General features: G+C 42.3%; 1 protein-coding gene across 1 annotated transcript in view; it reads right to left on the reverse strand.

Annotated features, from left to right (window-relative positions):
- The window catches only part of DIAPH1 (diaphanous related formin 1), a 533,606-nt gene that overhangs the window by 331,096 nt on the left and 185,302 nt on the right, over positions 1–17,208 (reverse strand). The window contains exons 9-12 of the mRNA XM_082252909.1: positions 6,315–6,423; positions 4,678–4,788; positions 3,214–3,321; positions 1,393–1,520 (exon numbers count right to left, since the gene is read on the reverse strand). Of these exons, the coding sequence (XP_082109035.1) occupies positions 1,393–1,520; positions 3,214–3,321; positions 4,678–4,788; positions 6,315–6,423 (456 nt within the window). The remainder of the gene's footprint in view (positions 1–1,392; positions 1,521–3,213; positions 3,322–4,677; positions 4,789–6,314; positions 6,424–17,208) is intronic.

Genomic DNA, 17,208 nt, shown 5'->3' on the forward strand with positions numbered 1-17,208 from the left:
TCCAAACTCATTTCCTTGATCTACTCCTAACTCAAGAGGCTGTCCCCTCCATACACACATACTTATAATTGCCAGATGAGAGGAGTATTTGAGTGGCTAAAAATTATAAGACGACTGGCAAGAAGCATGGTCCTTTATCCCATCCTGCTCCATTAATGTAACTTCATTGAACTCAGCTTACAAGGTACTTCCCATATGGTAACTTCAAGATTGGCCCATAGGTCCCCCGGACCTTGGAGCCCATGTTTAGGAGGATGCCAGGCTATTGGCGGTATCCTTAATATATGCTGGACCTGCCCAATGATAAACAGTTTCAGCTCTTAAGTATTTATCCTTCTTCATACGTTATTGGGGAGTCACCTTTTTAGAGACCCCTGGCAAGCATTATTGCATTTCATACCTCCTGGTGTTACTAAGACAGTTCAAACCTACTCATTTCATCCTTTTAGCTTCTAAAATGATCATAGCCAGGACATGGAAAAAACAAATCACCCACTTCTCTGAAGCTGAATCCCAAATGGATAGTTTTTGTTATTAAGCATCTTCGCTAAAAACCAAGCCAAATTTTGCAAAGTCTGGGACCCCTGGATCGCAAACCCCCATCCAAATCTAGCGGTCTGATCCGGGCCCTTGTTGATCCAGCAGTCGATAATATACAATACTCCCACAAATGGTGCTGTCCCCCCAGCTTGGGCCTGGTCCCCCCCCCCCTGCTGCCCCCCTTACCTTTTTCCCTCTCACATCTCCTTACATATCCTTGCTTTTTCATTTCTTCCCTCTCCTTCCCCTCACCATCTTTTCACTCCATTCTATCCACTCTTTTTTTTCCTCCTTTTATGTTCATTTATCCTAGCCATTTCTGGCCCCATCTGCTAGTCACAAATAGGACTCAACTTTGACCAGTCCTCCCTGTTGAGCACCAGATAGATACCTTTCTCTGATTCTATGTTTGAGAATGTTTTAAATAATGACAGAACACTGTTAATGATGGATAGTCCATCATTTACTGTACTCAGGCGCAATGTACTGACACATCTGTCTAATGTATGATCCTTAAACCTTGAAAAAAAAAAAAAATCAATGAACACATTGAAACAAAATGTCACATGAAATTCCATAAAAGTTCCCAAGTACCAGTCCTGCCTGTCGAGGTGAAACACAGCAGAGGTAGCTTTACAGTGTACAGCTCGACTTTATGGAGATTCAGGTAGAAAAACTCAGCAGTTCCTATATCTCTTCTATGTGCTCACTTGTCACTCCCAGTATTCAACTGATACTCCAAGTCAGATAAAAATCCTATGTGTGTCAGTTTTATTCAACTTCTACATTGGATAAATAAAGCTGGCAGACAAATTTCCTGCCATTTCCAGCGTCAATGTGATTACTTCCTACCTTGCATCATAGTCATTTCGGATAAGTAGGAGATGCTGCATGATAGAGAGGAACAGCTGTTCAGCGGTGGAGTCTTTCACTGTGTTTAGAAGAATCTGGAAGACTTCTTGAATATCAGTAAAACCAATGTTAAGGAAAAAAGCAAGCTAAGTAATAGATTCTATTTGTTATCTCAGCATTCACCAAAAAAAAAAAAAAAAAAAAACTGTCTGGAGGGAAACCGAGGATGCCATTTTTGAATTCGCTTTCTAAAAATGCTAGTTGTCTAGCTAGGATACTCCTCTTCTTGCTTCAATACTTTGTGTCACTAGCCCCTAACAAGAACTGTATGCAGATGGTGCCTTTTGACTTTCCTAATATACAGGCTTGTTCCAGGTGAGCGACTCAAGTACCGATGCCAGAGAAAGGGTTCAGCCACAGCTGGCTCAACATTTTTCTTCAAAAACTTTAATTTTAAGAACAAAACTAAAACCATCAACCCAAAAGGGTTTCTAATGTGTCAGAGTGCTAGTTTCCAATTTGCTCCCAGCTAGTAGCCTCTGCTCTGGCATTGAACAGATGAGGCCACCGGCAGCTGTGCTTGAAAATGGCTGAACTGGGCACCACTTTTGTCTACTGACACATTTACTCAAGTAATGGAATTGTTACCATTAATTTTGCAATGTGAACTTGAAAAGTAACAGCTGGATTGCTTGTTGGGGATAGACACATTAAACACTCAACATATCAGGCCAGTCTGCATGCAGACTGTTCATTTAACTGAACCTACCCACTGATAAATGAGAAAGAATGCAAGCACGAATATGTGACTGATAAAAGTTTTGTGTTGATTGATCATTTAATAAACGAATATTGGGAAATATGGACCAAGTTCTTTTCACACCAAAATCGTAGACTGACATTGTACTAACCTGAATACCCAGTGATCAACTCATCAGGATATTGTTTACATAATAGAGAAAGGTAAGCCAGTGGTCAGAAAGGAAGTCAAAAGATTAATATACTACGCAACAGCACTCCGTGGTAAACTTCTTAAAGGATAGGTTCATCTTTTAAATTAAGATGTACCGGCCCCTGCAGACGTCCCCCCCCCCAACCTCTGTTTTGACAGCGAGCGAGTCACAATGTAAGAAAATATCACATCATTCATTCACAGTGATTGTGTTGCTAAACCTGGAGAGTGCAAAATATGGCGCAGCCGTGTATGGTAGCCAGACAGCTTCAAACATCAGCTTGTTGAATGAAGTTTTAACTAAAAAAAAAAAATCCTCATATCTGATCGGTTTTTATGCAGAGTTACACTAGATTTTGCACTCTCCATTTTTAGTCAATCAACCCCAGAGTGTTCTGTGAATGTGAAAACTACAATTGTCGGCTTGTAGTTCTCAATGAATTACCAGGGCACTGTTGAGTTCTCTAGTAGTTCATTGCGCCTTCCTGTCCAAATGTAACTACTTGCATGTATAGGAGGTACAGGCAGACCGCTACACAGACAGTCCGTAGGACTGTGGCATTACACCCATGATCTGCTGATTGTGGGTGCAATGCTTTTCAGGCACCTAACAAAAAAATAAATAAATGCACATTTTTTATACCTGCAAGCACCTTATGTTTTTATTTTTGTAAAGGTGAACTTAACCTTTAAAGAAGAAAACAAAAATCAAAGTCTCTATTTAACATTCCAAAAAGACCCCTGTCCCTGACGGAGATATCATCTCCCCCCCCTATTGTTTACTGGAGGATTGTAGAACTGTTCACTTTAGTTTTTAAAACCACATCTTAATCTTTTGAATGCATGGCAAAAGGATATTCCATCTCCACTCTAATGTCATCTAAACGCCCACGCAAGTCATCAGCATCATATTCAGAGTGCTCCATGAATACATTAAGCTGTACCTTCAGTTCATCATTCTCTATAGTTTGCAGATCCTTAACAAAATAAAAATTAAAAATGTGTGATTAGTAGTCAGATAAAGCTTTCACACATCTTGCATTTTCACAAGAAATATAGCATTTACAAATATTTGTGATATTTTACAGTCAATGACATTCAGGACAATACAAAGCCAAAAAGGGCATCATGCTCAATAGCTTCTATTAGTTCATGAGCACAGCAAGAACGGCAACAGTAGAGCCCCACTCACACTGGTGGCTGTTCGCAATTAGATATGGGAGACCCAAGCAGGGGTTCCCGGTGATAAGCTGTGGAAGGAAGCCCCACTGAAAGCAATGGGAAGCTGACAGCTGTATTGGATTATATTGGAAATTATCTAAATATAAACTTAGATTATATTTGCACTGCACAAGACAGCAATCTGGGTTCTTCTACAAAACTTGCACCTGTTGCCAGCAAAACGTAAACCTCTCAGAAACCCAAACTAACCCAAACTAATTCAAACCTGGCAAACACTATTAGTTTTGAATAAAGAAACAGGTTAAAAACCCTATCTGAATATTTTTTTATATACTTCTGGTCTTGGAGATGCAACATGAAGTACAAGGAAACCTCCTCAAAATGAGGGGAACTCCCATCTTAGACATCAGCGCACTAGTCCACATATGCAGGAGGGACTCACACTTGGCAGAGGATCCAACCCTTTCTGACTTTATTCAAAACTAAAAATAATAATGTTTGCCTTTACATACAGTACACTAAAGTAAAGTAAAACCCCACATCAAAGTTATCAGTAGATCCAGAGATATAGGCAGCTAAAACTATATGCAAATCCTACATTTTCCTATATTGTAAAGGTCAAGCTCAATACAGCCCACCCCTCCCCCCTAATGGTTAGTGAGGCCAGTAATCACAGGAGGTCAGGGTCAACAATTGCTGGAAATGTGTGAAACTTGAGCTGCCTTTACCTCCACACCACCTGACAATTTTGATATGTGGGTGTCACTGAGGGTATTTCTTCTTCAGCCACTTCATCGGTTTGAGTTGTCCAAGCTTATGTCAGGATTAGATTATGATTGACTTCAGCTGTGCAGAGGATTGTGTGGAGAACAAGGATAGATTTCCCAGTTATACTAGCTGCATTTTTAAACATTCAATATACATTACTGAACTAAATTATGTATTTTCATATTTGCCCGCAGTGTCACTTGAACTGCGGCTTCTCTGGACAGAAGCGTGAATCAGAATTATAAAGCAGGAACTAAGACACGAAAAGTACCGAAGTTTGCCTAAGGAAGCAAGGTGGTTAGTAGACCTGACTGTGTTCAATATGCAGAAGACACACTTAAACATTACTCTGTAAAAAATTTACTGTGAAAGCATTCTCATACCTTTAACAAGTTACCGAGTCCTGAACGCATCAATTCACTGCGTATGTGGACACGAAAATCCAGTTCATCACCTTGGATGATCATGGCGTTGATTAGCAGCATACAGCTCACCTAGGGAATAAAAAAAATTGACATGTGATGGATGGATGTTTTACATACATTTTTAGGACGTAAGGTTAAGATAAGATATGAGATTTTAATTGCACAACATGCAGACAAAACAACTAATAAAAACCAGAGGTAAGGGGGAAAAGGCCCTTGAATTTTTACTTTTAACCGTTATTTAATTTATCAATGGGGAAATAACAAGGAAGATAGTACATTTACAAAATAAAAAAAAACAATCCTAATACTATGTATAAAGGGTAAATAAAAAATAATAATATTTGAGCAAAATAAAGCCCGTTTCCAGTCCTCATTTACGCTCAAGCCTTTTTTCTGCTCATTTCCCTACACCTGACTACACCCAACAGGCAGAATCCCATTCTTTTAAATTGTCTCCTTTTACATTTGTACATTCAGTAGCGTTCTGTTCTACACCCTATGCTCAAAAAGTACATGAGCTTTTTTTGAGAATATTCAGATGTTTTGGGCCCCATAGACTTGTAAACGTGTGCTTTATACCCAAAGAACTCCTAAAGAATCCTAAAGAATCCTAAAAAAACTGCTCTCCTTCCCTCGCCCCCAGCCCAGGAAAAAAAACCTGAAGCTTGAAAGATAAAAATGCCTTTAATAACCCTGTAAAGTGCCTGTGTAACTGCAGGCTTAGATGGGGGGAGTGGGGCTTCTCATGTTTTAATGATCACTGGCTGAAAATAGGGAATGTTACTCATAGCAATCCCGGTCTTTTAAATTTGAGACAATTATTAAACAAATATAAGCAGCAAAATTAGACTTTCAATAGACATACATATTAAAAGGTCTGCACTGCATATCTAGCATTTTAACCTAAAAAATTGATACAGCCAGAGGAGGTAAGTGACACAGGTAGCTGCTCATTTTCGGGGGTTGAATGACAGCAAGCGCTTTCAACCCCATTTTCTAAACCTAGGGTGGCATGGGCACCTATTCTGGAGGTGCGATATCAATGCAGCCTGGGTTCATTCTACTATTGCATTAAACAGTGCTCACATGTCATTATTTGATTGTCCTTCAGTGCATCAGTAATGACCACCTACCACCACCACATGAGAAGCGAAAGAACCTAGTGACAGTCAGGAGACGCTGGGGACCACTGACTATCTTACGTTTAAAATAAATGCACAGACAATTAGTATATGGTATTCAAACCCAGCTCTAAAGAAGATCATAGCCATGCTTTACCCCCACACACGACTGTCACACAAGTCATTGTACCGAAGTGCTGCAGTCTTCTGGGGGATGGCAGGGGAGAGAACCAGCACTTTTTAATGTCTGTGCTTGTCTATAAATCATGGTTTGTAAAACTTTATTTCAGGAACTGAAATGCTTTAGAAAAACTTTTTTCCAAACATCTTGTTCTGATCCTGCACTTCTATTTTATTAATATAAAAACTATTAAACATTTTCTCCACTTACAGAACCACAGGCAAGATTTCTATTTTCAAGTGTGGTATTAAGCAATGAAGATAAAACCAAAAAGGAAGAGGCAATATTACCTTGAGTGCTACAGGTGTTTCGCTTTTTAGCCCCTCCAGAAGAGGTTTAAATCGTTCCGTCTCATCTGTCTCTGCTCTTTCTGTGAGTGCTTCAAGGACACGTTCATGCCTAAAAGCAGAGAAAGCAATCATTATCAGAAAAATAAAATAAAAACAGTCGACAAGAGCCACAGTATTAAAAGTTCAAAGGGAAATGATACATGAAGCAAAAAGAAGAGCAGCTAGTATATTATTTTAAAGTACTACTAAACAAACAACATCCTTTTTTGAAAATTACTTTACATAACCTGGTTTAAAAACGTGCATTGGTCAATTAGTAAAGCTTTCAGGAGATGATCAGAAAAAAAAAAAAAAAATAGAAAAAAAAAAGTGGAGTCAGACAGGGGACTTCCTTTCCAGTATCCTTGTCATTACATTGCCTTATATTGAGATAATATAATATATATCTCTATCACACACACACACAGACACATACATGCACTATATTACCTAAAGTATTGGGACGCCTGCCTTCCTGCCTTTACACGCACATGAACTTTAATCGCATCCTAGTCTTAGTTTGTAGGGTTAGGCACGGAGGTGGACAGAAGGCCTAGCTTGCAGTCTTCGCTCTAATTCATCCCACAGCTGTTCTATCCGGTTGAGGTCAGGAATCTGTGTAGGCCAGTCAAGCTCCTGCACCCCAGAACTAGCTCATCCATGTCTTCATGGACCTTGCTTTGTGCACTTGTGCGCAGTCATGTTGGAACAGGAAGGGGCCATCCACAAACTATTCCCGTAAAGTTGGGAGAATGAAATTGTCCAAAATGTGTTTGTATGCCGACGCCTTAAGAGTTCCCTTCACTGGAACTAAGGTGCCAAGCCCAACCCCTGAAAAATCTGATTTTTTTTTACTTCGGTAAAATCCATTTCTCTGAGTTTGACGGACACCGCTTTCCATTACTCAGAACCACAGGGTTATATTGCCCCCTACAGGAGTAGGACACTAAGCAGAAAAAAGACTTGGCTATGCCTATGGGTAGTCCTAGGTGGTATACATCCCCCTCTCTGCTATATGTCTTCATTTTAGTAACAAGCAGTGTCAGAAGTATTAAAACTCCAACTCCGGGACACAGGGAATGCAACACATTGTCTTCATTCAAATGGAATTTAGAGACTAACTTGGTAAGGAACGACAGACATGGGCGAAAAACCACCTTATCTTTGTGGACCACCAAGTAGGGGATACAACAAGATAACGCCGCCAGCTCAGACACCCTGCGAGCAGAGGTGATAGCCACCAAAAAGGCCACCTTCTGAGACAGTGTAGGCAGGGGAATCTCCTGAATATTTTCAAAGGGAGGCTTCTGGAGAACTGAAAGAACCAAGTTCAGATCCCACGGCAGTAGAGGAGACCCCACTGGTGGAGTCAGATGTCGAACCCCTTGAATAAAAGCATGTACCATGTCAAACCCCTTGAATAAAAGCACGTACCAGAGTGCGTGGCCAGGGGTAGCTGAAAGAAGACCTCCAAGGCCGACATGATGGTACTCAGGTTCAATTTCTGCTTGACACCTTGTTGAAGGTAGTTACAAAAATGATTGCTCATGTTGTCTGAATCCCAACGGTGCCACATCCCAAAAATGACTACCAAAACCAAAAAGGAAATTCCCCTAGGGGTGGGACTTTTTAGGCACCAATCAAATTGTATAAATAACAAACCAATTTGTATAAAAGTTAAATACTTTATTGAATGATACAGAAGAAATAAAAACAGGAAGGCAAGCTAAAACATATTGCACATAAGACAGTCGAACTCAATACCACATAACCCCCGGGCTGTGACCCGACGCGTTTCGGAGTCTCTTGGGCTCCTTCCTCAGGGGTGCCCTTAGAGGGTGGTCTGTGGGTAATCAATGCATAACCTATTAATTCCAACATTATATATATAGTTGCAATACATTTGAACAAAGAGTTTGAATAACAACTTACATAGTATTATACTACTCGAGGAGAATGAGGATCTCATCGACCGAGTAGACTTGCCCTCCCTTTTGGCGCAGGTGGACGAACAAAAACTCAAACCCAATCAGGGCCTATCTCTAAAGAAAAAATCGGACAAGTTTCCCCAAACCCTTAATCCACACGTTGCCGCCTTTGTCAAACTTGTAACTAAAGAAGTTGAAAAGTTGTATATCAAAAAACCTTCGAATACAAATATTACTTACAAGCAAAGACTTGCAATTAAAAAACTCAAACAAAATCCATCTATTACCATCAAACAAGCTGATAAGGGCGGCAACGTCGTCATCATGAATAATGATGACTACTTTGCAATGTGTTTAACCGCTTCCATACAGAGCAGTTTGACACCCTTCCTGCCCAGACCAATTTTCAGCTTTCAGCACTCTCACACTTTGAATGACAATTGCTCAGTCATGCTACACTATAACCAAACAAAATTTTTATCATTTTTTTCACACAAATAGAGCTTTCTTTTGGTGGTATTTGATCACAACTGGGGTTTTTTTTTTTCGTGATATATGCAAAAAAAGAGCAAAAATTTTGAAAAAAAAACACTTTTTTTTAGTTTCAATTATGAAATTTTGCAAAAAATAAATTTTTCTTCATACATTTGGGCCAAAATGTATACTGCTACATGTCTCTGGTAAAATTAACCCAAATTAGTGTATATTATTTAGTCTGTGTGAAAGTTATTGAGTCTAGAAGCTATGGTACCAATTACTGAAAATTGATCACACCAGATGTACTGACTGCCTATCTCCTTTCTTGAGGCCCTGAAATGTCAGGACAGTACAAATACCGACCAAATGACCCCTTTTTGTAAAGTAGACAGTCCAAGGTATTTAGTAAGAGGCATGGTGAGTTTTTTGAAGTTGTAATTTTTTCCCACAATTCTTGGGAAAATGAAGAAAAAATTTTTTTTTTCTTTTTTTTCCCACAAAGTTGTCAATTTATAAGCTATTTCTAACACATAGCATGTACACAGCAAAAATTACACCCAAAAATACATTCTGCTACTCCTTCCGAGTATGGCGATACCACATGTGTGAGACTTTTACACAGCCTGGCCACAAAAAGAGACTCCACGTCCAAGAAGCACATTCAGGCGTTCTAGGAGCATAAATACACATAAAACTTTCTTACTACCTATCACACTTTTCAAGGCCCTAGAGCACCAATACAATGGAAAAGTCCACAAAATGACCCCATTTTGGAAAGCAAACACTCCAACGTATATTCTATGAGGCATAATGGGTCGTTTGAACATATCATTTTTTTCCACAGGTTTTTGGAAAATGTGGGAAAAAAATGAAAACTTTTTTTTTTTTACACAAAGTTGTCAATTTATAGGATATTCCTAACACATAGCATGTACACAGCAAAAATGACACCCCAAAATACATTCTGCCACTCCTCCTGAGTATGGCAATACCACATGTGTGAGACTTTTTCACAGCCTAGCCATATAGAGGGGCCCAACATCCAAGGAGCATCATCATGCATCCTAGCCACTTGCCTAGGCCTATTTTTGACATTTGGTGTTTACAAGCTAAAATCAGTTGTTTTGCTAGAAAACTGCTTAGAACCCCCAAACATTATATATTTTTTTTTAGCAGAGACCCTAGAGAATAAAATGGAGATTATTGCAATATTTTTTATCACACCGTATTTGCGTAGCGGTCTTCCAAACGCAATTTTTTTGGAAAAAATTCACTTTTTTTAATTAAAAAATAAGAAACCAGTAAAGTTAGCCCAATTTTTTTCCATAATGTGAAAGATAATGTTAAGCCGAGTAAATAGATACCCAACATGTCATGTTTCAAAATTGCGCACGCTCACGGAATGGTGACAAACTTTGGTACTTAAAAATCCCCATAGGCGACAATTTAAAAATTTCTACAGGTTGCCATCTTTGAGTTACAGAGGAGGTCTAGGGCTCAAATTATTCCCCTTGCTCTAACGATCGCGGCGATACCTCACATGTGTGGTTTGAACACCGTTTACATATGTGGGCGGGGTTTCTGTATGCGTTCGCTTCTGCGCGCGAGCTAACGGGGACAGGGCGCTTTAATTTTTTTTTTTTTTTTTTTTTTTACTATTTATTTTATTTATTATTTTTTATTTTTACACTGTTTAAAAAAAAAAAAAAAATTGATCATTTTTATTTCTATTAAAAGAAATGTAAATATTCCTCGTAATAGAAATAGGCACGACAGGACCTCTTTTTTGTGAGATCTGGGGTCAAAAAGTCCTCAGATCTCACAAGTACACTAAAAGATAGAAAAAAAAAAAAAAAAAAAAATAATTATAATATAAAATGAAAAAAAAAAAAAAAAGGACCTTTAAACCGGTTGCTAGGCAACAACATTTTCCGTAGCTCCGGTCCTCCAAGACCATAGAGTCAAGCGAGGGCAAGCTTGCCCTCACTCGACATCCTGTCTGTGAGGATTCGGGACCGGATCGTTTTCCCCTCTGCCGGCGGGTCCGGTAAGCGGGGAAAAGGACCGGAACGCGTCGGGAGGGGGGGGGGGCGCCTCTTCCGCCATCCCCGAAGGGTGATCCCACGGCGAATCCGCCGCTGGGACCACCCTTATCGGAAAGCCAACCGTCCACCGTTTAAAAAAATACCAGGGTTATGGCAGCTATCTGCTGCCATAACACCGGTATTTAGGTTTAAACGGACGACGTATATAAACCTTTTTGGACTTGGACATGGTGGCTGTATGAAGGGTGACAGGTACTCGGGTACTTTGTTGGGCAGGTGACAGGTACTCTGGTACTGATGAGCAGGTGGCAGGTACTCGGGTACTCCGATAGGCAGGTGACAGGTACTCGGGTACTCTGATGGGCAGGTGACAGGCAGGTGATAGGTACTGATGAGTAGTACTCACTGACTGATAGGTGATAGGTGATACTGTACTGATGGGTACTGATGATCAGTACTGATACGTGATAGGTACTGATGAGTACTGATGAGTAGTGATGGGTACTGATGAGCAGGCGGCAAGTACTTGGGTACTTCAGGCGTCAGGTACTCTGATGAGCAGGTGGAAGGTACTCGGGTACTCTGATGGGTAGGTGACAGGTACTCAGGTACTCTGATGACGGGTACTCCGTTGACAGGTACTCAAAGTACCTGAGTACCTGTCATCAGAGTCCCCGAGTACCCGTCATCAGAGTACCCGAGTACCTGTCATCAGAGTACCCGAGTACCTGTCATCAGAGTACCCGAGTACCTGTCATCAGAGTACCGGAGTACCCGTCATCGGAGTACCCGAGTACCTGTCATCAGAGTACCCGAGTACCTGTCATCAGAGTACCCGAGTACCCGTCATCAGAGTACCCGAGTACCCGTCATCAGAGTACCCGAGTACCCGTCAGAGTACCCGAGTACCTGTCATCAGAGTACCAGAGTACCTGTCATCAGAGTACCCGAGTACCTGTCATCAGAGTACCCGAGTACCTGTCATCAGAGTATCCGTCATCAGAGTACCTGAGTACCTGTCATCAGAGTACCCGAATACCTGTCACCAGCCCATCAGAGTACCCGAGTACCTGTCATCTGAGTACCTGATGACAGGTACTCGGGTACTTTGATGGGCTAGTGACAGGTACTCTTTATTGGGGGGGGGGGGCAATCAGTGTGTTTGGGATGCACTGTACTTGGTAACTAGCTGTTACCACACTCTCTTCCTCACACAGGATCAGTGTGTGAGGAGGAGAACACGGTGACAGCTAGTTACCGTGTTCTCTGTTGACATTTGTGACCGGCTGTGATTGGACACAGCCGGTCACGTGGTAAAGAGCCAATTTCATTGGCTCTTTACCTAGATCGGGGATCGACTCTGTCCGAGGGACGAGCCTCGTCCCCGATCGCTGCTCTGCGCGCCCCCGGGGGCGCGCATTGCAGAGAGAACGAGCGGCTCGTGCTGGAGCCGCTCATGTGATCGGCTGTGATTGACACAGCCGATCACGTGGTAAACAGCCAATTTCTATTGGCTGTTTACCTTGATCAGTGATGGGCTATGTCCGAGGGACGAGCCTCATCCCTGATCGCGCCGCTGCGCGCCGCCGGGGGCGCGCAGTAGCAGCTAGAACGGGCCGACGTCATATGACGGCGGCCCGGATCTAGACAACCACTTTGCCGACGTCATTTTACATGACTCGGTATGGAAGTGGTTAAGGATTCTTAGAAACCTCAACTGGTATAGGAAGATTCCGGCTGATATTGTTCACAAATATCAGCTAGAGTTCTACAACCTGGTTGATTCAGCATACCTCAACACAGTGATCCCCAAACATACTTGGGAATATGTCCGCACGGCCTTTCCAGTTACCCCAACGTTCTACGCCCTCCCCAAGATACATAAAGACGCCATGAATCCACCAGGGCGTCCAATTATCTCGGGGATCGGCTCAATCACGGATAATGCAAGTAAATTGGTGGATGCCTTTTTGAAACCTTTTGTAACTGCCCTACCCTCGTTCGTGCGGGACACAATACACTTCCTGCAAAAAATTCAAGATGTAACTGTTCCAGAAAATTGCCTTTTAGTAACAATTGATGTTGAGGCACTATACAGTTCTATCCCGCACGAACGAGGACTTGCGGCAGTTAGACGTATACTAACACGTGGCTCTACTTTTGACGCATATGGGGAGTTCATCTTGTCCGTCCTTCAGTTCATTCTTTTTCATAATGTATTCACATTCAACGGTTCCCACTACCTCCAGGTGCAGGGCGTAGCGATGGGCACTTGTTGTGCCCCATCCTACGCCAATCTGTACCTGGGGGAGTGGGAACACGCTCTTCTTGACTGTGATGAAACCTCGATGTATACGGACCACATCTTTATGTGGGTCCGATGCATCGATGACATTTTTATGTTATGGCATGGTCCACGAGACCTGTTGGACAGATGGATGGACAGGATGAACAAAAACGAGTTTGGCTTAAATTTCACAATGAACTGTGACCTACAACAGGTAACCTTCCTTGATGTGGAAATCTATAGAGGCATGGATGGTGTTCTCCAGAGTGGGCTTTTTCGGAAGCCCACTGCTGGAAACACCATATTACATGCCTCTAGTTTTCACCCCTAGAATTTGGTTCGGTGAATTCCATATAGCCAGTATCTCAGGGCCAGGAGGAACTGTACCGATTTGGTGCAGTTCCAAAAAGCTGCTGACGATCTTCAACAGAGACTCCTCAAGAGAGGATATACGAAATCCACCCTTAAAAAAGCTTATAAGAAGGCTCTGTTGAGTGACAGAGCATTACTGTTAGCACCAAAAACTCTGAAATCCGCTGAGAACAATCTCAGAATTATAACAAAATACTCGGAACAACACCCCGAAATCAAAAAGATCGTAACGAGATACTGGCATATGCTTTCTCTTGACCCCATTCTGGGTAAACATGTCACAGCATACCCTCAGTTCACGTACAGGAAGGTCCCCGCATTAAGGGACCAACTTGTGCAAAGTGAATTTTTGGCCCAAAAAGGAAAAGATCATTGTAAGGTAAAAGGAACCTATATGTGTGGTACATGCAGGTATTGTAGATATATGCATACGATAAAAAACCCCATATTACCCAACGGCCAAATGTTTAGGCCGCAACATTTCGCCAACTGCCGCACCCACGGGGTGGTATACCTACTCCTCTGTGGGTGCGGTTGTTTTTATGTTGGCAAAACAAAGCTCGAGTTTACAAAGCGAGCATGTAGACACATTAAAAGTATACAGACACGCAATCCAGACCTCCCATTGGGGCGCCACGCTGCTCTGATCCACCCTGACAAATTCCCAAAAATCAAATTTCTAATACTCGATAGATTCCATCCTAACCCCAGAGGAGGGGACTGGAATAAGACCCTCCTCCAAATGGAGTTACGTTGGATCTATCGTTTAAAGGCTACTGAGCCACCTGGACTGAATGACCTTGTATCATTCAGACCTTTTCTTGAAGGATTCACGTCTGGAGGCATGGAAAGATAATACAACACCATGCCCCTTACTTTGTTAAAAAACCCATACCTCGAAGGGGTACTTTGAGGATGCCCTGCCGGCAGATGAATGTTATGACAAACGTCCTCTCTTCCTTCTCCCCTTTTCCCTTTCCTTGGTCCCTTCCCTCCCCCCCTTTTTTTTTGTGATACAATGTCTTTATCTATGTCATGTATTTTTTTGTACAGCATTAATTGTTGTATTATTATGTTATGTCAAAATTATCTGTATATGTGTTGTGTTATCTTTATATTTTTTTGCCTTCAAATTCTAGCACTTTTGTACACAAATGGTTCAGCATATGTTTAAGCCATTCCATCAGGAGCTAAGTCCGGTTCCCGTGTTCTTTATATTAGAGAAAGAATAGTGTTCCAATCTACTTACAGAGATCTTGGAACATTCTATATACACTGGGAACTATGAAGGAGTTGTTTTTGTTTTAAACACTCTAATTCTCTGGTTCCTAATTCACAGTGAAGCTCTAAACCTTTTCTAATTATGTTCAGTCTTTTCAATGCTTAAGACAATTATTGCCCTTGTTAGTGCATGTTTGTAGGATCAGCCCGGCACGGAAAGGCGGATGCCACTTTTTGGCGCCCGCAGATATAGGCATTCACGTCTCCATCCCGACCTCTTACAGAGGTCGGCAGTGTCTGTCTAGTACACTAGTTTGCAGCTCACGCAGGCTAGTGATGCTTCCGTGTCGGTGGAACGCATCGGCCGCTCACGCTTCCGCCGGATATCCGGGTTGGGGGCGTGTCCGGCCCGTACGTTCCAGGGAACCTCTGACGGCTATCAGCTGAATGCAGGTAATCCAGCTGATTTACCTCTCAGCTGATTGCCACGCTTTTTAAACCCTGTGTGTCTGGCGTCAGAGCTACTTGCTCTTTTGCCGGACACACAGGTCTTGTGAAGACTCTTATCCTCCGTGAACAACTCATAGCTGTCTTTAAGGTAAGAAAAGGACCACGCTTTCCAGTTATTGTTATCTAAAGACTGCTGATCTATTCGATCAGTGTTATGACTTTTTGATCTATGCACGGTGCCCAATGGGACTCTTTAGCCTTTACCATCTTCTAAAGGGATTTGTACGTCTGGCTATGGTCATAATACCTAGCATGATACATCTATATGGATATTTTGTTTTTTACTGCTCATTTATCTTATTTTTGATCTAATATGGGCTATAACCCCTTTTTTCTTGATTTCATATAAGAGATATGGTGGGCTGAAGACCATTTTTTGGACACCCTGTACATGCTTGGTCTTTTTTGATTGGACCCTGCAATAATTATGCGATTTTTGCCCAGCAGATTTGCTGTCATTTGAGGTTCCAGCTGCCCCTACCCAGTCTCTTATCAAGACTGGTCAGCACTAAAATCTTGAACACCTCAAGAGCTAAGATTCTTGGCTTATACCTAGAACATCGTGTAATACGGCACCCCTGATGGATAACAGTGATATGCTGCCCATTTGTTTTTAATCGCCAGGCAGGCTACCTATGCTCATCATCACAGTGAACTATGTAAGTTGTTATTCAAACTCTTTGTTCAAATGTATTGCAACTATATATATATATATATATATATATATAATGTTGGAATTAATATGTTATGCATTGATTACCCACAGACCACCCTCTAAGGGCACCCCTGAGGAAGGAGCCCAAGAGACTCCGAAACGCGTCGGGTCACAGCCCGGGGGTTATGTGGTATTGAGTTTGACTGTCTTATGTGCAATATGTTTTAGCTTGCCTTCCTGTTTTTATTTCTTCTGTATCATTCAATAAAGTATTTAACTTTTATACAAATTGGTTTGTTATTTATACAATTTGATTGGTGCCTAAAAAGTCCCACCCCCTAGGGGAATTTCCTTTTTGGTTTTGGTAGCCTTGTTGAATGTAGGTCAAAATCGGAGCTATCGAAAAAGAACGAGGGTGAACTCCAAGCGTCTCTTACCACGAAATGTATGATTTCCACGTATGATGGTAGATCTTTCTAGAGGTAGACTTCCTAGCCTTCAGCAGTGTCGGAATCAATGACCCAGGTAAACCCCTATCCTTCAGCACCTGGCTTTCAACAGCAAGGCCATCAAAGATAACAACTGTGAAGCAGGATGGAAGATTGGCCCTTGGGACAGCGGGTCCTTCCTGAGAGGCAGCCACCAAGGGAAGTCGGCGATCAATCACACTAAGTCAGGGTACCAAGACTGGTGAGGCCAGTCCAGGGCCACCAGAATGACCGGAATTCCTTTGGCCCTCAATCCTGCACCACCAGAGTGTCTGTGGCATCTGCCAGAGGATCCCGAGACCTTGTCACAAACCTCAGTACATTTCTGTTGAGCTGGGACGCCAAAAGATTCACCTCGTCGGTAGTGCCCCACTGGAGACATATCTGATGAAACACGTCCGGGTGAAGGAACCACTCACCTTGGTCCAAAGCCTGCCGATTGAGATAGTCCGCCTGCTATTTTCATACTCCTGGAATGTGTACAGCAGAAAAGGCCGGAACGAAGCGTACTGCCCACCAGAGGATGCTGGCTACTTCCAGGGCAGCCAACACACTCTTTGCTCCACCCTGGTGATTGACATAGGCCACCGCCGTGGTATTGTATGACTGGATCCGTACCGGGAGGCCCTGGAGTCGATCTGTCTAGTGATCCAGGCACAGCCTGATCGCCCAATGTTCCATGACCTTGATCAGTAGTCTGTATTCCTCCAGCGTCCAACAACCCTGAGTGGAGCTCAGTCCCAGGATAACTCCCCACCTGGACACCTCCCCACCTGGACAGACTGGCAACCGTGGTGACCACTGTCCATAACAAAGGGAGAAAGGATTTGCCCTGTTGAAGAGCCAGAGAGAAGCCACCAGACCAGGGACCC

The sequence above is a fragment of the Pelophylax lessonae genome (assembly GCF_965119305.1).
Source record: "Pelophylax lessonae genome assembly, chromosome: 4".
In the NCBI taxonomy this organism is placed as follows: domain Eukaryota; kingdom Metazoa; phylum Chordata; class Amphibia; order Anura; family Ranidae; genus Pelophylax; species Pelophylax lessonae.